The sequence below is a fragment of the Oryctolagus cuniculus genome, chromosome 21 (genome assembly GCF_964237555.1).
Source record: "Oryctolagus cuniculus chromosome 21, mOryCun1.1, whole genome shotgun sequence".
In the NCBI taxonomy this organism is placed as follows: Eukaryota; Metazoa; Chordata; class Mammalia; order Lagomorpha; family Leporidae; genus Oryctolagus; species Oryctolagus cuniculus.
This window is the reverse complement of record NC_091452.1, coordinates 13277154-13298618: the sequence shown is the minus strand read 5'-3', so window position 1 is coordinate 13298618 and position 21465 is coordinate 13277154. Positions and strand designations below refer to the sequence as shown.

Below are 21465 nucleotides of genomic sequence, written 5' to 3'. Positions count from 1 at the left end.
TATGGGACCCATGCTGTGGCATAAGGTAAAGCCACCACACACAGTGCCAGCATCCCATATGGTCGCCAGTTTGAGTCCTGGCTGCTTCAATTCCAATCCAGCTCCCTACTAATGTGCCAGGGAAGGCAGTGGAAGATGGCCCAAATGCTTGGGCCCCTGCACCCAGGTGGGAGATCCGGAGGAATCTCTTGGCTCTGAATAGGTCCAATTCTGACTGGTATGGCTATTTGGGGAGTGAACCAGAAAACAGAAGATCTCTCTCTGTCTCTCTTTCTCTCTGCAATTCCGCCTTTCAAATAAATAATTTTTTTAAAAAAATAAGTAGTGGCCGGCGCTCACTTGGCTAATCTTCCTCCTGTGGTGCCAGCACCCCGGGGTTCTAGTCCCGGTTGGGGCACTGGATTCTGTTCCGGTTGCCCCTCTTCCAGGCCAGCTCTCTGCTGTGGCCAGGAGTGCAGTGGAGGATGGCCCAAGTGCTTGGGCCCTGCACCCGCATGGGAGACCAGGAGGAAGCACCTGGCTCCTGACTTTGGATCGGCGCAGTGCCGGCCATAGCGGCCATTTGGGGGATGAACCAACGGCAAAGGAAGACCTTTCTCTCTGTCTCTCTCTCTCTCACTGTCTAACTCTGCCTGTCAAAAAAATAAATAAAAATAAATAAAAAATAAATAGTAATAATAAAAAATGGTGAGTATATCAACAGCACAAGCCAGCTGCAGCCTGGCGCTCACTGCCACAGGTCAGCCATAACTTGAATGCAGGGATGACAGTGCTCTGAAGCAAACGGCCCCAGAAGTAGTGTCGTGGAACACAATCCTGTAAGTTCAAGGGTGCCTTCCTTTAAGGAGAGCTGCTATCCAGTTAGCTGATTCTGTGAAGTATGTAACTTTATAAGTAAAGTTTCTTACCCAGGATCTTCCTGTATATTACCCACCATCTGGAAAGCTCTCGAACCCGTTAACCATAGCTTACCTGCGCACACCGTCCTAGTTCTTTCCTGCCCAGATACTGAAATATGTTGATGGCCAATTCATAAGGCAGCTGGACATCGAAGAAGGGCACATCATCCATTTCGTTCTGAGGGGAAAAAAGAACAAAGCTTACAATTCTGAGATATGAAAATAACTCATGGCTGCAGGCCCTCTGAATGACTGTCCTCAGGCGGCGCTGAGAGACAAGGCTGTGTCCCAGGAGCAGGCCTTCTCACTGCCTCACAGAGCAGCTACAGAACCGCTGCAGGACTTGCCAGCCACACCCAGCTCCGACCCCCACAACCGCCCCCCCGCCCCACATTCACTTAGGAAAGCCACAGAACCCTTTGCCACAAGGCTTCAAGAAGGAGAGGCAAGGGCACCATTGTACACACTGGGGTACACCACGGGAAGCTGTACAGAGATGTGTGGCAGCCCCCCTGGCTTGTAAGGCAAGGTGGGCAGCAGGCAGCCAAGAAAGGGAGCCCTGAAATCCAGGAAGCCACCCAGCGCCCAGGACAACTGCCATCGCCCCCAGCTCGGTGGGCACTGAGTACCACAGCTGGGGAAAGGCGGACCTAGGGCACTGAATGTTTTCATCAGAAAAAAACAGGGCTGTGAACACGAGTGAAAAGTAAACAAACAGACGCTGCTTGTGAGGGGACACCACACCGTCCTTGGCCGCTGGAGCAGGACAGGTTTCCCAACCCTCTTGGGGGCTTAATGTGGGTTAACCTGAGGCAGCCAGTGCAAACAAAGAAGTTCTTCTTCGGTGTCATTTATTAATGTAGGGAAATTAGAGCTTGCCTGCCTTTGGATGGGCAATTAGAGATGAGGTAACAGACTTCAGCTGAGAGATAAGGCTGTCATGACGATCTTGGTAGCACAAAGAAACATGAGTGTGAAACAGAAAAAGCCAAACGTGCATATGCACCCCTCTGCCTGCTCCCAAATCCACCTGCCAACGCGCACTCTGGTACTTGCTTCTGCAAAGCAAGAGAAAGCTGTGCTCTTTGTCCCAACAGAACTCACTTAATAAAATTCATTTTTAATAAGCTTTGGCTGACATCAGTGACTGGTTGCTGAATTGTTAATTCACCATGCAAACACAACAGTCTTACGTATTGCAAGGCTACAGCCTCAAAACAGAAAACAGTCTCAGCATGTTTAAGGGACTGTGAACACTGATTTGGACATTACTAAGATTCAGTGTAAAGATTTTTCTGGAATCATATTTCTGTTCATCTAGGAGACTCAGGGCTAAAAGATAATCCAGAACATATGAAGAGAATGTGATATTCAACTGCAAAAACAGAGCAAGGCTAAGTATGAGGGCCAAAAAGGATCTCTAGAGGATACACACACATAAAAAAAAAGAGTAAGAACTGACAAGCCTCTTGGGCAAAGAAGGAACAGAATGTGAAATCAAGGGAGAAACATCGGCCATACTAAAAAAAACAGGAAAAAATCTGCAAGTGTAATTGGAAGACACAGGGGTTCTTGCCTAAAAAAATAATGGAAAGTTATTGGTCTAATGTCAGGCTAGTTCGCCTCCCACAACTAATTGGCTTCCCGCATCAACAAAGAGGCACAACTCTCGCTCAGAGTCTCACACAACTTGAGACTCCTCACCACAATGTGCAAGGGAGCCCCTGCGGCCACAGAGGGCTGTACACAAGGCAGATCATCACTTGTCACCCTGGACGACCCCCATCTACACTAAGTGGGGAGGCCTATTTGGTAAAGACACCAGAGAAGAATGTCCCCTAACCTCATGGGACCAGAACAAAGGCAGACAAAAGCCTGCACTAGTGCAGACTGAAGTCTCGTTTAGCTTTTCACTGTCGAGACACGCCAGGCCTTGCTTTCTTCAGTGGGTCCTATTCAGGACTCACTATGGACCAGCTTCTGCACTTGTCACTCCTGACATCATCTGCATTGTTTCCAAGTAGTCTAATACAGAAAAGGCACACTTCTGGTAGTGTGTGTGACACTTCTGGTGGTAGTGTGTCTGCCGCATGCCTGTCCATACCCCACAGTACCAGCCTGCTCACACAGGGACGTCATCTCCCCAGCCCTGCCATATTGTAAGTATGTGATAGCTAGTAACAGGAGCAGTGAGAAGATAGTGAAGCAGACTGTACTCAGGAGTGTGAACACTAGAAGTATCCATGTAACAGGAGTTTTTAAAAAATCATCATCGGGGCAAGTATTTAGTGTAGTGGTTAAAATCCACTTAATCCAGAGTGCCTGGGTTTACTCCCGCCTCCAGCTTCCTGCCAGTGCGGATCCTGGGAGGCAGCAGATGATGGCTCAAGTAGCTGGGTTCCCGCACTGATCTGGAAGAGCTGTATCAAGTTCCTGGTTCCCTGCTTTGGCCTGGCTCAGCCACAGCTACTGCAGGCACAATGGGAATGAACCAACAGGTGACAGCTCTGTCTCTTATAAAATAAAATTTAAAAATAATCATCTTTAAAAGGCTAGACCTGTGTAGTAACTCAAGAAGCCTCTGCTCTGGTGCACAGGCGATGAAAGGCTGCAAACAAGTCCGTGGTGTATTACAGCCACCACACCAACACACCAGAGACCCTGTGCTGGGCTCATGGGAAGGCACACATGGCGATGGTGGAACATTTGTAAGTTCTGAAGGGTGACCACTGTTCCAAAGCACTGAACTGTGATTTCGTAAACACCAACATTAAAGGGTCAAAAAAAATTTTTAAGTCACTGTACACTTAGAATTACAACTCAATAGCTGACAATGTGGCACAGCAGGTTAACCTGCCACCTGCAACACAGGTTCAAGTCCTGGCTGCTCCACTTCCAATCCAACTCCATGCTAATGCACATGGGATGGCAGCTGAAGACGCCATCCATGTGAGAGACCCAGAGTTCCAGGCTCCTGACTTCAGCCTGACCCAGACCCAGCCGTTACAGCCATTTGGGGAGCAAGCAAGCAGATGGAATCTCCCCCTGTCACTGTCTTACACATAAAGTCTTTTTAAAAATTACAACTCCAAAACAGATTAAACACCCATCTTTCTTGTATGTAAATGACATGTCCTGCTGTTATCACTGGTTGGTTAATGGCAGGAGAATAAACAGCAACATAGTAAGAAAAAAAAAAAAAGATACCCAGCTTAAGAAATTTGTAGGCCGGCACCGCGGCTCACTAGGCTAATCCTCCGCCTAGCGGCGCCAGCACACCGGGTTCTAGTCCCGGTCGGGGCGCCGGATCCTGTCCCGGTTGCCCCTCTTCCAGGCCAGCTCTCTGCTGTGGCCAGGGAGTGCAGTGGAGGATGGCCCAAGTGCTTGGGCCCTGCACCCCATGGGAGACCAGGAGAAGTACTTGGCTCCTGCCATCGGATCAGCGCGGTGCGCCGGCCACAACGCGCCAGCCGCGGCGGCCATTGGAGGGTGAACCAACGGCAAAAAAGGAAGACCTTTCTCTCTTTCTCTCTCTCTCACTGTCCACTCTGCCTGTCAAAAAAAAAAAAAAAAAAAAAAAAAAAGAAAGAAAGAAAGAAAAGAAATTTGATTTGCAGACCTAAAAGGTCAAGAGATCAATGTTAAGGTTTCATGCTGTGCCTGGAATAATTTTGGCAAGACATTGTATCAATGGCCTTTTTTTTTTTTTTTTTTAAGGGAAAGAGTTTATTAGGGAAACTCGACAGAGGAAGAGAGGGAGAAGGAAAGTGTAAGAGAGACAGTGAGAGATCAGGAGACGGAGAGAAAGGAAGAGAGAGACGGAGAGAAAGGAAGAGAGAGAGAAGGGGGGAGGGTGTTCAGGAGCAGGTCCTTTTAAAACTTTGTTGGGGGAGGGGGCGGGCAGGGAAGTAGGAGCAGCAAATCCCATTAGGATGGGAGTGGATTTGACACCGATGGTTGGGCCATGTGGCCACCTGGCTTCCAGCAATGGCAGCTGGGGCTAGAGCCTAGGATGCTGTCAGGGTGTAGATCACACCATAGATAAAACAGCACGTTGGGGCCGGTGCAGTGGCGCAGAGGGTTAAACCCTGGACTAAAGTGCTCCCATCCCATATGGGCGCCAGTTCTAGTCCCGACTGCTCCTCTTCCGATCCAGCTCTCTGCTATGGCCTGGGAAAGCAATGGAAGATGCCCCAAGTCCTTGGGCCCCTGCACCCATATGGGAGACCCAGAGGAATCTCCTGGCTCCTGGCTTCGGATCAGCGCAACTCTAGCTGTTGCGGCCATCTCGGGGGTGAACCAGCGGATGGAAGACAACTCTGTCTCTACTCTCTCTGTAGCTCTTTCAAATAAATAAAATAAATCTTAAAAAAAAAAAAAAAAAAGACTGTGCCTCAATGGCTCTTCTAATAGACACAATAAATACTTGGGGAGGGGGGCAGATGTGTCACTTGGGTGCCCCCTTCAGGTCAGAGACCCTCTCCCCAGATGAGAAAGCTGCCTGCCATCAGCTCACAGTTAACTCTCTTCCTGGGCACTGCCCTTGCCAAGCAAGCTGTCTGGCCAAGTTGTATCTCAGAGGGCAGTCTGCCGCCCCTGGGTAGTCACTGCCTGGGCACAATGTCTGCACTCTTGCCTCAACTCAGAACCTCTCTGAAACCAACCCACTGAACCACCACCCACATGCAAATCTGCGAGTCGAGAGTATGCTTTTCCCCAGAGCAGCAGACTCGACCCATCAGTCACGTTATGGACACATTCCAGAGGATTCTGTGCACAGCTCTAAAGACATCAGTCTAGGTAGCCTACTTCCCTCTCCTTGTCCCTAAGGGAGGCACACTGGAATGCAGGTGAGACTGATATCATTATACCAACCCGCCAACAAACTTGTGAATTTGCTATCAGTAACACAACAAAAGAGTAAGAGCTGTGAGTATGTTGACCCCGTGGCTGATCACACCAGTTTTTATAGGTCTGCTTGATTTAAGAAGAATGTGAAGCCACATCATAGACCGAAGCCGCAGCCCAGTAACGACCAGAATCCTACTGGCAGCAGCAGAGTATCTTCAGCCCTGAACTGCTCTTCTACAGCAAAGAATTCTACTTGCCAATGCATGCAGAGAACACCCTGTCACCCAGGAGATGCTATCAGAATTCCCCACTAATGGGAAGCACACAGATGTGCAAAACGCCCTGGGTTGCTTTAACTCAACTTCTATATTTACCTAAAAACATCAAAGTGGACAACTTAGCATTTTGGAAACAAAGATACTCCAGGAAATAAGGAAAGACAGACAGTAGAAATATTAATTTAGGAAATCTTGGCCACACTATAAAAATATCAATTTGACTACAAATGTTGAGAGACTAATTTGGCGTGAATCCAACAGATCCTGTGTTGTGAGACTGGCCAAATTTAGGCGACAGAAGAGCCATAAATTCGGCCGGCACCGTGGCTCACTAGGCTAATCCTCCGCCTAGCGGCGCCGGCACACCGGGTTCTAGTCCCGGGCGGGGCGCCGGATTCTGTCCCGGTTGCCCCTCTTCCAGGCCAGCCCTCTGCTGTGGCCAGGGAGTGCAGTGGAGGATGGCCTGAGTACTTGGGCCCTGCACCCGCATGGGAGACCAGGAGAAGTACCTGGCTCCTGGCTTCGGATCAGCGCGGTGCGCCAGCCACAGTGCGCCGGCCGCGGCGGCCATTGGAGGGTGAACCAACGGCAAAGGAAGACCTCTCTCTGTCTCTCTCTCTCACTGTTCACTCTGCCTGTCAAAAAAAAAAAAAAAAAAAAAAAAAAAAAAAAAAAAAAAAGAAGAAGAAGAAGAGCCATAAATTCAAAGCAGCGACATTCCTTTAAATGTAAGGAAAAGGCTCTTTTTAGTAACCCACATCTGGCTTTTACTTCTTCAACACTGGCTCTCTACCACTGCTGGTGATTCTTGTCCCCCATTAACACATCAACACCACTTTTGAGTTTAAAAAAACAAAACTGCCCAGGGTCTCCCCCAGACCTACTGCCCCTCACCCCCTGGGCGGGGGCTCAAGAAAGCATCTCCTTCTCAGGGGATGCTTCTGCACACCACGAGGTGAGAAGCACAACCCTAACTCACAGGCACACACAAAACCCAACCCATCCCCTCCTGCCCAGTCAAGGGGGAAAAACACAAAGGGGTCATGTTACTTGCTGATTTAAAGTCAGTGAACAGCAGATTTTCCCAAAGTCTACTGGACCTACTCCAAAAATGCTGAGAGAAATGGCAAACAGATCCCTCCCACGGGAGCAGACTGGTACTCCTGTGTGCTAATGTAAGACTAATTCTGTAAATGGACTGGTTTTGTGCCTTCCCGTTGGAAATTTAATCTGTCTTCTCTTGTTTAACAGAAGAAAAGATAATTACTGAGAGCCCAATCAGTAAAAACTGAAGAAACTTGACTTGGGGTTTTGTTCTCCGTGGACATCTCCAGGGCAAACTCTAGGAAAGAGCTCTCTAGATGGTGTTTTAAGAACTGAGAAAAACACCCTGGGCTCAAATAAGAGATTCAGAATAACATTTCTCCTCAATCTGACTAGTAGGAGACTGCTCTAAGGAGTTTATCTCGAAGTGCAAAGATAAACTCTTAAAGATAGTGCAAAACTGAGAAGAGGGGCCGGCACAATCTCACTCAGAAGGAATGAGTTCCAGTTTCACTGTGTCTTCTGTGAGACGAAAAAACTGACTGTGAAAAGGCCCAAACACTATCCAACTAGACATCCAGTTACAATCTTCAATTTGTATCAAATTTTGTATTCCTCAAAAAAAATTAAATTTATTTTTATTTATTTTAAAGGCAGAGCCCGAGTGAGATCATCCACCTGCTGGTTCACTCCCCAGATGCCCACAGCAGGCAGTGACGGGCCAGGCAGAAGGCAGGAACTCCACCTGGGTCTCTCATATGGCTGTCAGAGACCCAGTTACTGTGCAATCACCTGCTGCCTCCCGGGATGCGGATTAGTGAGAGGCTGGATCGGAAGTGGAACTGGGACTTGAACTCAAGACTCAGACTCCAACACAGGATGCAAACACCCACCCTCAAAACATTCTTTATATCAGAGAAAATAAGAACATCTGAATCAAAAAATGTATAAAGAAAAAAGAACATCTGAATCGCCTCTAAGCGATTGTTTCCTTCTTTCTATACTACTCATATAATTTCCTTTTTTTCTTTCTTTAGAGATTTTATTTACTTATTTGAGAGGTAGAGGTAGAAGTAGAGGTAGAGAGAGAAAGAAAGGTCTTCTGTCCGCTGATTCATTGCCCAGATGGCTGCAATGGCCAGAGCTGGGTCAATCCGAAGCCAAGAGCTTCTTCCAGGTCTCCCATGTGGGTGCAGGGGCCCAAGGATTTGGGCCATCTTCTACTTCTTTCTCAGGACATAGCAGAGAGCTGGATGGAAAGTGGAGCAGCTGGGACTTGAACCGGTGCCCATATGGGATGCTGGTACTGCAGGTGGAGGCTTTACCCCCAATGTCACATCACTGGCTCCTCATACCATTTTCTTCTTATTCTCTTTGAATTTCCCAAGTATTTCTACACTGAGCACAAGATATTTTTACCAAGAAAAGCAACACATTTTAAAATAAGGTAACTGATGTCCAAAACACTATGTGAATTGAGAGCCATGCCAGTGCTGGGGTGTGATAGGTGCTGTTAGTAAATATGTCAGACACGGCATCCACACTCAGAGCACTGAAACCTTATCGACATGAGTCACTGTCACGTGAAATGGAATACAGGAGACTGCAAACGGCAGTGCAGCCCCCTAAGGTATTCCCAAGTTCATTAGTATACCAGCTATTGAGAACTTGGAAACAATTTCTCCAAAGAAACAATGCTACAAAGAGTGGTTAAATTCCCAAGCAGTCCACAAATCTCTTAACATTTAACCTACTGCCTGCGCTGGCTATGACAAAGAGCCAAAGGTATTCACTAAATATTTGTTGACTGCACAAGCAGACCCTGGAACTGAACTGTAGAATCTAACCAGCCCAGCGCCTTGCACACAGATGTGCAATAAACATCTATAAGATTTGATGTATTTTCTTCACTTTTTTAAAAAACAAGAATAGGTTTTCCAACTCAGATACATTCTCCTTCACCACCTTCTGCACGACTGTCCTGGGGACCCTGGCAGGGGAGGTCGGCGGGGGCTGGCATGGCGCAGTGGGTTAAGCCACCACCTACAACACCCGCATCACGTATCAGAGTGCTGGTGTGAGTCTTGGCTGCTCCACTTCCGATCCAGCTCCCTGCTAATGTGTCTGGGAAAGCTATGGAAGATGGCCCAAGTACTTGGGCCACCGTACCCACGTGGGAGATCCGGATCACGTTCCGGGATCCTGGCCGTAACCTAGACAAATAGTGGCCATTGAGACCATTTGGAGAGTGAACCAGAAAAATGGAGTATCTCTTTGTCTCTTCTGCCTTTCAAATAAATAAATCTTAAAAAGAAAAGGGGAGTGGGGTAAGACAGGCAAATCTAAAGAATTAGGGCAAGAGTGCGGGGGAATCCCAGGGGGTTGGGTGTGCAGTGAAGAAGTTTCTGTGAAGCAAAGAGACTGGACCTCTGCTTTCAAAGTCCCTTTTAGTCTAAATGGGGATCAGAACTTGTGAGACACAGCAAAGAGGAAAGACAAGGGAGGAGGAGCTCCAGCCGTGCAGCCAACTGGGGAGTGAACCAGCGGATGGAAGACCCCTCCCTCCCTCCCTCCCTCCCTCCCTCTCTGCCTCTCCTTCTCTGTGTAATTCTTTCAAGTAAATAAATCAGTCTTTTAAAAAATCAATCAAGGCCGGCACCGTGGCTCAATAGGCTAATCCTCCGCCTAGCGGCGCCAGCACACCGGGTTCTAGTCCCGGTTGGGGTGCCGGATTCTGTCCCGGTTGCCCCTCTTCCAGGCCAGCTCTCTGCTGTGGCCAGGGAGTGCAGTGGAGGATGGCCCAAGTGCTTGGGCCCTGCACCCCATGGGAGACCAGGAGAAGCACCTGGCTCCTGCCATCGGATCAGCGCAGTGCGCTGGTCACAGCACGCCAGCTGTGGCGGCCATTGGAGGGTGAACCAACGGCAAAGGAAGACCTTTCTCTCTGTCTCTCTTACTGTCCACTCTGTCAAAAAAAAAAAAAAAAATCTATCAAGAGCTCTCCCAATCCCCTCCATCACTCCTCCCCAACATTTGTGGAGTGACCAATGGATGAAAGGTCTCCTTGTCTTTCGAATAAAATAAGAATAAAAATAAATTTAAAAAGACAAAGAGTACCAAGACAACAGAGCACTTACCCAGCGCAGGGCCCTCTGAGCATGGGCGTGCAGCCACAGGGGGCGTGCCCACCAGGGCACCCTGGAACCTGCTCCCTCACACCTCCTTTTGGTCTCCCGTGAAATACAATCTTCCCAGAAGGGCTTTCTGCCATGGCACCATTTAAAATTACAGCACCTCTCACAGCACAGGCACATCCTGTCCCTCTGACCTGCCTTATTTTTCCCCAGAGCATCTAATGTCTGGCAATTATTCAGCCACTGCCCAGCTTCCTAGTTCCCAGAATGTGAGACACAGGAGGGCACAGGCTGTGTTCCGTCCCGTTCACTGCTGGGAGCTCAGCGCTGAGAACAGTGTCTGGTACTGCGAGGCCCCCGACTGAGCATCTGTAGATGGCAGGCGAGAAGCCCCAAGCTGCTTCAACAGCACAATCTTCCAATGAAGGAATGATCTAAGTTACAAGTTGTTCTGGTATACAGAGCCCATTTCAAAATGACTCCAAAGAGAGACCGAATTCATGAATAATGTGCGGGCACTGACAACCAGGACTTTTTAGTTGGAGGAAAGGCAGAAATCTGCAGGGATCAGGGAAGAGAACATAGGGGAGGGAATTCAAGCCGAGCCTTAAAAGGAAGCCAACGAACAGCAGAGAAGAAGAGCTATTCCAGGAGATCACGGAACAAGTCCACATGTGACTCGGTTTGCTGTTGTGTGTTGTATGAGCAGGACCAGGACTGTTCACAGGAAGAACTTCCTTATTTGCTCCTAACTTAAAAGCCGAAGACAGTTAAGCACGGAATTGATCTTGCTGGCAGCACAGATAAAGGCTCTGACAAGTTAAACGTTGATAGTCGGGGCCGGTGCTGTGCCGTAGTGGGTAAAGCCACCGGCTGCTAGTGCCAGCATTCCATATGAGAGCCAGTTCGAGTCTTGGCTGCTCTACTTCCAATCCAGCTCTCTGCTATGACCTGGGAAAGCAGTAGAGGATGGCCCAAGTGCTTGAGCCCCTGCACCTGTGTGGGAGACCCGGAAGAAGCTCCAGGCTTCAGATTGGCCCAACTCTAGATGTTGTGGCCATTTGGGGAGTGAACCAACTGGTGGAAGACTTTCTCTGCCTCTGCCTCTCTGTAACTCTTTCAAGTAAATTGATTAATTAAAAAATAAATGCTAATGGGGCCAGTGTTAGCATAGCAGGTAAAGCCACCACCTCCAGTGCCAGCATTCCATATGGAAAAAAAAAAAAAAAAGTTGATAGGGAGTGACACATATTGGCCTGCAGTATTAAAACTTGTGGCACATGTGAAAACTCCCATCTTAAAGCTGAAGGTTCTGAATGCTCACAAGGGTCCTAACAACTCCAGATCCTCTTCATAAAGTTGCTATTACAAGGCAGCAATTCTGCCCTGTTTCAACTCAATGACCTTAGCTGGGGCCCTCCTGCACTGAGGGGGGAAGGGAGAGAATAAGACAGCAGACTCTTTCCTCCAGGAATTCCCAACCCATGGGGGAGGGAGGCTGGGGGCTTGTCATGGTAAGTTTCAGCAAAGAGGAAGTGAGATACCTTGACAGACAAACTGCAAGCACAGACCATGTAAGCTGAAAACTTCCTACCACAATGTTGCCGTGTGTGACACGGTGTAAATAAACCCGCCACACTGCAGGCCGCCTAAGTACAGACATAACATTTGATAATGAAAATCAACAACTGCGTTACTGGATTATGTTTTTATGCATTATTTATCATGATTTTAAGAGTACACTCCCAGTTATTAAACAAAACAAAACAAAGACTGGGGCAGTGTTGTGGCATAGCAGGTTAAGCCATTCCAGCTGCTCCACTTCCAATCCAGAGCCCTGCTAACAGCCTGGGAAAAGCAGCAGAAGATGGCCCACAGATGAATTCCTGACTCCTGGCTTCGGCCCAGCCATCGCTTTGCAGGCATCTGGGGAATTAACCAGTGGTAGAAGATTCTTTCTAGATCTCTCTGAAACTCTTTCAAAAAAATAATTATTAAAAAAAACCTAATGACTGTAAATAGTGTACGGTGTTATGTGGACAGCAGCCTCATACATCTGTGTCTCTGGACTGAATCAAGAGCCTCGCCAAGTGACTGACAGTGATACCATCTAAGTTTGGGCGAGTGCACGCTATGACATTTGCACAGTGACACCCACTAACACATTTCTCAGAACATGCCCGTTACGTGATGCATATCTGCATGGTCAATAGAACACGTGCATTCCCACAGCACTGCTTCACCCTACTGAAGTGGACCTGTGTTGCTGTTGCTTCTGTTCAACATCTGTTCTCCCTTTTTTATTTTGACAGACAGAAAGGTCTTCCTTCCATTTGTTCACCCCCCAAATGGCCGCTACGGCCAGCGCGCTGCACCAATCTGAAGCCAGGAGCCAGGTGCTTCCTCCTGGTCTCCCACGTGGGTGCAGGGCCCCAGCACTTGGGCCATCCTCCACTGCCTTCCTGGGCCACAGCAGAGAGCTGGACTGGAAGAAGAGCAGCCAGGACTAGAATCCAGAGCCCATATGGGATGCCGGCGCCACAGGCAGAGGATTAACCAAGTGAGCCACGGCGCCGGCCCCTCTCCCTTTTTTTTTTTTTTTTTAACTTACTTATTTTCACTTTATCTGAAAGGCAGAGAGACAAGAGAAACGTCTTCCACTCACTGGTTCACTCCCAAAATGCCTGCATCAGCCAGGCCAAAGTAAGGAGCCTGGAACTCAACCCGAGGTCTCCCACATGAAGGGCAGGGACCCAAATACTTGAGCCATCACCTGCTGCCTCCCAGGGTGCACATTAGCAGGAAGCTGGGTCAGAAGCAGAGCCAGAACTCAAAACAGGCACTCCAACAGGGGATATGCCAAAGCCCACCCCCTCTCTTTTCTTTTTGGAAACCCCCTTCTTCCCACCCAATGTGATCTGGATGGGACTGACTCTTATCTTCAGGAGGGGGCACTGAATACAAGTCTGGCCAATTTCAACTGATGATTGCCTCAAAGATAAAAACATGACCCAGTGCTGACAAACAAGTATTTAGGAACATGGTTTGTGCTGCACACAACAGAAAATATACGCTCTCATTCCCCTGAATTGCTAAGCAGACAGAATATAAAACTTAGTTGCTAGTAGTCTTTGATTCCAAAAGGGGACAGTCTGCCTGTGAACAAAGCCAACAAAAAGGGAAACAGGATTAAGAGGAGGAGAGATTTCTAGTTACTCTATGTAAGCACAGAGAACAAACACTACCACCTGCAATTTTCAGTTACATGAATCAAGATGCAAGTTAGGGTCTTTTACGTGTTGTTTAGAACCCTAAGATACCACCTCAATAAAAATGAGACCACAGGGGCCAGTGCTGTGGCACAGCGGGTTAACACCCTGGCCTGAAGTGCCAGTATCCCATATGGACACCGGCTCTAGTTCTGTCTGCTCCTCTTCCGATCCAGCTCTCTGCTATGGCCTGGGAAAGCAGTTGAAGAGGGCCCTAGTCGTTAGGCCCCTGCACCCACGTGGGAGACCCAGAAAAAGCTCCTGGCTTCGGATCAGCACAGCTCTTGCAGTTGCAGCCATCTGGGGAGTGACCAGCGGATGGAAGACCTCTCCCTGTAACTCTTTCAAATAAATAAAATAAATCTTTAAAAAAAATAAAAAATAAAAAATGAGACCACATAACCAGATAATACCATCATGCTAAGGCCAGAAATACAACTGCAGTCCTACTCGGGGGTTCCAGTATCTCCAAGAAGCCCGAGATTATGAAGCAAGAGGAATGAAGGCAGGGGAGGGTGAGCAAGCCTACGGCCTTTGGCACTCTCACTACAGCGTGTCATTTCTTTCCTTACTTCAACCACACGCTGGGAAGACTATCAAGTGTCAATTCAGGTATTCAGAGTGACTTCTAAGTTTCATTTCAACTGTGCCTGTCCATCAAAGCTTCTGGCCTCTACCCAAGCCTCAGACTGTCAAAAGCAATGCTGCCCACCTACCCTTCAAAAGGCGATTCTCGATTGCTAACTCATTAGCTGTCCTCACTCCAGTGAGACTCTGCTTGCGGAGACGGCACCAAAAATGCGTAGAACGCACTGACAGCAATCAGTGTGCCGAGAGTCAGAGAAAAACAGCAGAGGGGTATGAGTAGGAGGCACCAGGATTTTTTTTCCCCCACTTTCATGTCAAGTAGCTCAGCCTCTGCTAGAGTTTCCGGGGAGTCCCAAATGGAACTAAATCTTTCTTTTCACAAGTTGTCACGCCACAGATCAAGCAGATTCTGGGGAAGGTGCAGGGCAAGGAACACAGACTGGTGAGCCAAGGCAGACAGAGCTGCAAGAAAGGTCTTTATTCGACCTGCAGTGTTCTTACTTACCAACTACTTCAAAGGGAAGAGTCTGGGGGTAGACTACTGTGGCAGCAGCCCCTAATTTGTTCATGCCTCTCTATATCCAGGCACTTGGCTAAGTCCTCACTGACTGAGCCTGGCCATACGACGCTTTGGCCAACATGACAGTAGCAAATATGGCCCAGGGAGACTTCGAAAGCACTTGCACACTGGGACCTGCCCTCCTGCTACTCTCGTAACTCTTAGAAGGCCCACTTGGGCCAAGTTGTTGGACAATGAGATACTCATAACCAGACACACTCACCCACACACAGCCAACTACCAACCCCAGGCAGTAGAGCTAAAAGGAGCCCAGCAGTTAATTTCAGGCACATGTGCGAGCACACCCAAGTGCAGCCACACTGCAAAACGGTGAGTTGAATGCATGATGGCTGTTTTCAGCCACAGTTGTACTATCCAGTACAAACTGACAGATACAAATACACACTCCTGATGTTCTTTTTAAAATCTAGGAATGGGCATTGTGGTACAGCCGGTTAAGCAGCCACTTGTGATCATCACATCCCATACCTGAGTGCCAGCTCTAGTTTAGGCTGCTGTGTATCCAATCCAGCTTTCTGCTACTGTATTCTGGGAGGCAGTAGGTGAATGTCCAAGTACTTGTGTCCCTACCCCTACACAGGAGACTAGGTGGATTTGGGCTCCTGGTTTCATCATGGTCCTGCCCTAGCTACCCTAGGCGGGGGGGCGGGGGGGTGGGGGGGTGGGGGGGTGGGGGGTGGAGAATACAACAGCAGATGAAAGCTCTCTCTCTTGCATTTGCTCCACCTTTGAGTAGATGAAAATAAATATTTAAAAAACATATCTAGGGGGCCAGCGCTGTGGTGTAGTGGGTAAAGCTGCTGCCTGCAGTGCTGGCATCCCATATGGGTGCCGGTTCGAGTCCCGGCTGCTCCACTTTTGATCCGGCTCTCTGCTATGAACTGGGAGAGCAGCAGAAGATGGCCCAGGTCCTTAGGCCCCTGTATTCATGTGGGAGACCCAGAAGAAACTCCTGGCTTCAGATTGGCTCAGTTCTGGCTGTTGTAGCCATTGGGGAGTGAACCAACAGATGGAAGACCTTTCTCTCTCTGCCTCTTCCTCTGCCTCTCTGTAATCCTTTCAAATAAATAAATCTTAAATACATATACATACACATACACACACACACACACACACACACAGAGCTCACAACACTGGGACCACATTCCTACATGGCAAGCATGTTTCTGTTTGTCACTCTACCACCACACCCATGAGAGGATCAAGTTCAGCTGCCATATGTCATCTCAGTTGGCTGTTACTTATGGTAAAGTAAAATACCATGTTCCACCAACTCAATTTACTACCTGAGAAAACCAATACAACCCATTTGGAAAATTGTTTGCCAATATCTACCAAGGGAGATACATGCTGCAATCCAGCAACTCTAAGTTAATACCTAAGAAAAATGTGCACACTTGTTCCAAAAGATGAACACAATGCTCACAGGGGCCCTATTCCTGATAGCCCCAAACTGGTCATTAACTAGTTATCTATAATGTCCACCACACAACTACTGATGACTAAACAAAATGTGGTATCATTAGAGAATTCAATCTCACACACAAGGCTTTGCACAAGAACCCAGACACAGGAGTTTAGGACATGATCCCATTTACACAGTTCAAAACAGACGAACTGTGCTAGAAAGCAGGCTGGAGGTTACCCTGAGGTGGAAGAGAACATGTGGAGGTGAAGGGCGGTGCTGTTCTGGGATCTGGGTATGCTTACATGGATGTACACACGCCTGAAAACTTGTTGAGTAGTACATTTATGATCTGTACACTTCAGTTCAAAGTTTGATTTAAAAAAAACTTGGGGGTCGGTGCCGTGGCTCACTTGGCTAATCCTCCGCCTTGTGGCTCTGGCATCCCATATGGGGCCGGGTTCTAGTCCCAGCTGCTCCTCTTCCAGTCCAGCGCTCTGCTGTGGCCCAGGAAGGCAGTGGAGGATGGCCCAAGTGCTTGGGTCCGGCACCCCATGGGAGACCAGGAGAAGCACCTGGCTCCTGGCTTTGGATCGGTGCAGCACCAGCCATAGCAGCCCTTTGGGGAGTGAACCAACAGAAGGAAGACCTTTTCTCTCTGTCTCTCTCTCTCATTATGTATGACTTTACCTGTCCAAAAAAAAAAAAAAAAAAAACACTTTAAGTGGAAAAACAAGAACAAGATGGCCATATTCCCAGAAGACAATTCCTACACTACCCAACGTGCTTAATATTAATGTGACAGAAAAAAACGATTGCCCCTATGAAACACAGCATTACAGAGCTGTGACTGGGCCTGGAAAAGATGCAGAACCAAGCACCTGTGGAGCCGGGAGAAAACCAAGTGCACAGCACCGTGCCTGCTTCATTGTTTACACTGCAGTCTCAGCCCCATGGGCAGTGGGGCTTATCAGCACTGACACAGGAATCTAGCTCTTCGCTACAAATGTTATTTCTCACAGTGACCCTACTGGGTGGGTTTCCTGTCCCTTAAAAATCAGTTACTTTCCTAATGTTCATCAACCTTGGGGTTGAAAACAGCCACTGCAGAGGCCCATTGGGAATGCTGCAGAATATGTCTCTGAATCCCTGGAACAGCACCCAAGAGATGGTAAGTAATCACACAATGAATTATCACTTTATTGACAGTAGTGTTACTCAAGGTTGTAAGGTAGTGCGTGTTTGTGCTTAAAGGAAACTTGCTGTATGAGACACTCCTTTTTTATTTTTTTACGTTTATTTTCATCTATTTGAAAGGTTGGTGGAGACAAAGCGATCACTGGTTCATTCCTCAAACACCCCCAACAGCCAGGGCTGGGCCAGGCTGAAGCCAGGAGTCCAGAAATCTGGGTCTCCCACATGGGTGGGAGGGGCTCACACACTTGAGCCACCATCCACTGCCTCCCAGGATGCACTAGCTGGAAGCTGGATCAGAAATGGAGTGGCGGGGACTGCAACCGGCAGTGTGCTACGGCATACTACAATATGAGCACGGCAGGTGGTGGCAGAACCCACTGCGTGACAACATCCACCCTGCAAGGTATTCTCAAACATCACGGGTGCCAAGACTGGCTGCAGCACCCAGTGGCACCTGACGTGATGCTTCAGAGGGGGCAGAGCACCCACAGGCATGTGCTGCAGGCTTCTGCATGCGACCCAGGGCACTCGATTCTGATGGGCTCCCTGGAGAGGGACCTTTTGTTTTCAGAATATTCGATTTGCTTCTCCATTATTTTTTGTCTACTGCCTATCCCTCAGAAGTGTCATGGCTGAAAGGCCTTGCGAACATGGTCCTCTGACCAAATCTCACACTTGCCCCACTGCAGGCCCCACCGTCTGAGCCCTCCCTCTGCACACTGACTGAGCAGTCTGGCCAAGGCCCAAACCTGCACTTAGCAAGGTCTCAGGTGATTCACACGCCTGGGGAGAGTGGAAGTCCAAAAGACTTGGATTCGAATCCAACCCCCCCAAGTTTATCCACTGAGTAACCCCAGAAAAATGATAAGAAACTCGTTTTTCTTCATTTGTGAAAGGCGAGTTAACAGCTAGCTCACAGAATTAGAAGCGGGGCACAGGACCAGACACTTGGTAAAATTCAAAAAGTGGCTATTAATGTTACTTGAGTAAAAAACTACATGCTACATAAAATGTCATTACTTTTTGAAACAACTTTCAGTTACAGAATCACTGCCAATTGGAAAACTGTAAGGATCAGGGCCAGCGTCGTGGTACAGTGGGTTAAGTCGCTGCCTGCAATGCTGGCATCTCATACAAGCGCCAGCTGCTCCACTTCTGATGCAGCTCCCTGCCAATGCACCTGGGGAAACAGCGGAAGGCGGCCCCAGTACCTGGCTCCTGCACTCACGTTTGAGACTCAGAGGGAGTTCCAAGCTCCAGGCTTCAGCTCGCTCCCCGTAGGGCTCTTGGGGAGTGAACCAGCAGGTGGAAGATCTGGGCCCCCCCCACCCCCAACCCCTTCTCTCTGTAACTCTACCTTTCAAAGAATTCAGTCTTTACAAAAAAACACCTGTAGGGGCTGGCACTGTGGTTAAGCCACCGTTTGCGGCACCAGCATCCCATATGGGCACCTGTTCGAGTCCCGGTTGCTCCACTTAGGATCCAGCTTCCTGTTGATGCACCTGAAAAGGCAGTGGGAGACGGCCCGCCCAGGTCCTTGGGTTCCTGCGCTCACGTGGGAGAATCAGATGAGGCTCCCAGCTTTGGCCCGGCCCAGCCATCTGGGGAATGAACCAGCAGATGGAGGACCCACCGACCTCTCTCTCTGTTTCTCCCTCTCACTGTATCTCTGCCTTTCAAATAAATAAAATGAATCTTAAAAAAAAAAAAAGTGATTTCCTTTGAGCCTGGTTATAGCAAACCAAACTGTCTTAACTCTGAACGTGGGAGGGAGCTGTGGATGCGTCTCAGGTGATCCTGATTCTGCCAGCTTGGAGAAGGAGGCTTTTTTAACCAAGACTCCCAAACTCCCTCCTGCTTCTCCAAGCGATCTCCGCCCCCCCCCCCAAAAAATTTAAAAAAAAAAATATTAAGACTCTTCATTCTTACAGCAGCCAGCGGCACCGCTAAGACTCCTCTTCCTTTTTTCCCCTCCTTTTAAGTGACACAGGAAAATTATGTAGTCAACAGTACACCAAAGAAGTTAAAACTCCTGCTTGTCCATTTCTCGCGTCCTCTTGCTCAAAGTTCAGGATTTCTCAACCGCACACTTGTTGATGTTTGGGGCCGGTGTGCGTTGGGGCAGCCGTCCTGAGCACTGCGAGACAGTCGCGCGCGCGCGCACACACACACACACACACACGCACACAGTCCCCGGCTGACCACCCCAGAACGCCAGGCACCGCCGAAACGGGGGGGGGGGGGGGAAGCCGGATCCCGAGGCACTTTCCACGCGCTGCTACTCGATGTTTCCCCCACGACCGGGAGCACGCCGAGTTCTTCCGCCACTCGTGGCGGGGGCGGGGGCGGGTCGGGGGGCGGGCCCGCGCCGGGCCTGGGCAGCTGGCGACGCCACTCACCAGGTCGCGGATGAGCTGCTCCACCAGTGCCTCGCCGCCCCCAGCGCCCTCGCGGGACGGAGGGGAGCGGGAACGGCTCGCTGCGTCCGACCTCTCAGCCCGCGTCGCCCGCGCCCCGGGGGGCCTCCCCGCGCCCTCCAGGAGGCCCTGGGCCAGCGCCAGGTATCCCGAGGCCTGCTCGCCGCGCCCGGGGTTCACCTCGGGCCGCCGGGGCCGCCGCTCCGCGGCCTCGGGCCGCCGCCGCTTCCTCAGCGCCTGAGCCTGCGCCAGCTCCTCCTGCCAGCGCCGTCGGAACTCCTCCAGGCTGCGGTCATCCATCGTCGCAGCTCCGGAGCCTCCGCGTCCCCCGCCGCCGCCCCCAGCTGCCACGGGACAGTCCCTCGGCTGGAAGTGTCCGCCACAGTCGGAAACCGCCGGGGCGTCGCTTTTGAGTTCCGGATGGGTGGCCACGCCCCCTCGCCGCGCCACGCCCCTTCATGCTGCGCAGGCGCGCACGTGGCTGCTCGGCTTGCGGCTCCTCAGGTGCGCGCGCCGGCTCGAGGGGCGCGCCGGTGTTTTGCCGAGCGAGGACTTTGTGCCCAGCCGATGTTCCATAATTGAGCAAACTTGCATATAAGGCTGTAAAAGCGAAACAAAACCTCTTGGAGTTGACATTCAGGAGGGCGGGGAGCCCGGGAGGGGGTCATGGAGGAATCAGGGGCGGCCATGAGGGGTTGAGAGGAGTGAGGAGGCGTCGTCGGAACTGGAGAGCTGGCTGGGGAGAGAGCAGCCAAAGCATGGGGCCTGGGCTGGCGTTTGGCCCGCATCCCACAGGGGAGCGCATCCTGGGAGGCAGCCACCATGGCTCCGGGACTTGGGTCCCTACCGCCCACGGGGGAGACCTGGATGGGGCTCCTGATGCCTGGCTCTCGCCTAGCCCAACCCTGGCCGGTTCAGCCATTTAGGGGGCGAACCAGCAGATGTGGTTTAAAAAAAAAAGGGAGGATGTAAGATGGGGCATAAGTGTCCAATACAAGTACATTTTTTTCTCTGAAGGTATTCATTGTGCGCAGAGTGTGTATGGGGGGGTGTTCAGTCCTTTTCGACAGCTACTTTCCTCCTTGGGGTTCAGCTCCTCAGTTTCCTGTTGGTACACATGTGTCTTCCCCTTTTTCTTGATGCACCTGATAGCCCTGTTGACCTTGGAGACCTCCAAGGTGTACCTCCAATAAGGTACAAAGCCACACACTTCTGGGACCATGTCCTGGTGAGGCTGTACCTCAGCTTGCTCAAGTTCGTGGTCACTTTGTGCCCTTCGTGGAGTCCCACGGACATAGCCTAACACAGACCTTTGGCCACTGGTCTTCAGTGTCTGCTGCCAAAGAAATATGTATTTTCATAATGATAATTAAAATAATAACCTATTTCCCCAAAAACCTTCAGCAAACATCTCACCTTATCCTGGATATCTTCCCTATGGAATTCCAAGGATTGGTCAAGCTTGCTTTATCAACTTGAGCCAAAAGCCAAGCCTAGCATTCATACAATTGCCCGTTTTGAGTCCCTGTTCTACTTCTGATCCAGCTTTCTGCTAATGTGCTTGGAAGGCAGTGAGTGATGGCTCAAGTACTTGAATCCCTGCCGCCCACATAGAAGACCCAGATGGAGTTCCTGGTTCCGATTTCTAGCCTGGCCCAGACTTGGCTGTTGCGGTCATTTGGGAAGTGAGCTAGAGGATGGAAGATATTTTCTCCCCCCCCCCAACTCTGCCTTTCAAGTATGAATAAAAGATAACTTGAAAGGCAGAGTTGGAGAGATACAGATCTTCCATCAGCTGGTTCA

At 49.7% G+C, this 21465-nt stretch overlaps 1 protein-coding gene across 8 annotated transcripts in view; it reads right to left on the bottom strand.

Moving 5' to 3' along the window:
• The window catches only part of FBXW8 (F-box and WD repeat domain containing 8), a 131599-nt gene extending 111522 nt beyond the window's left edge, over positions 1-20077 (bottom strand). For 4 of the 8 annotated variants that reach the window (XR_011385213.1, XM_051826628.2, XM_051826627.2 and 1 more), the window contains exons 1-2: positions 19645-20077; positions 973-1077 (exon numbers count right to left, since the gene is read on the bottom strand). Coding sequence is in view for 7 of the 8 variants with exons in the window: in XM_051826628.2 (XP_051682588.1) it covers positions 973-1077; positions 19645-19962 (423 nt within the window). In the remaining variant the exon portion in view is untranslated. Of the gene's footprint in view, positions 1-972; positions 1078-19174; positions 19232-19644 lie in introns of those variants that run through there. The other 4 variants (XM_070065976.1, XM_070065977.1, XM_051826629.2 and 1 more) reach the window with 2 other exon arrangements.
• Between the last annotated feature and the right edge of the window lie 1388 nt (positions 20078-21465).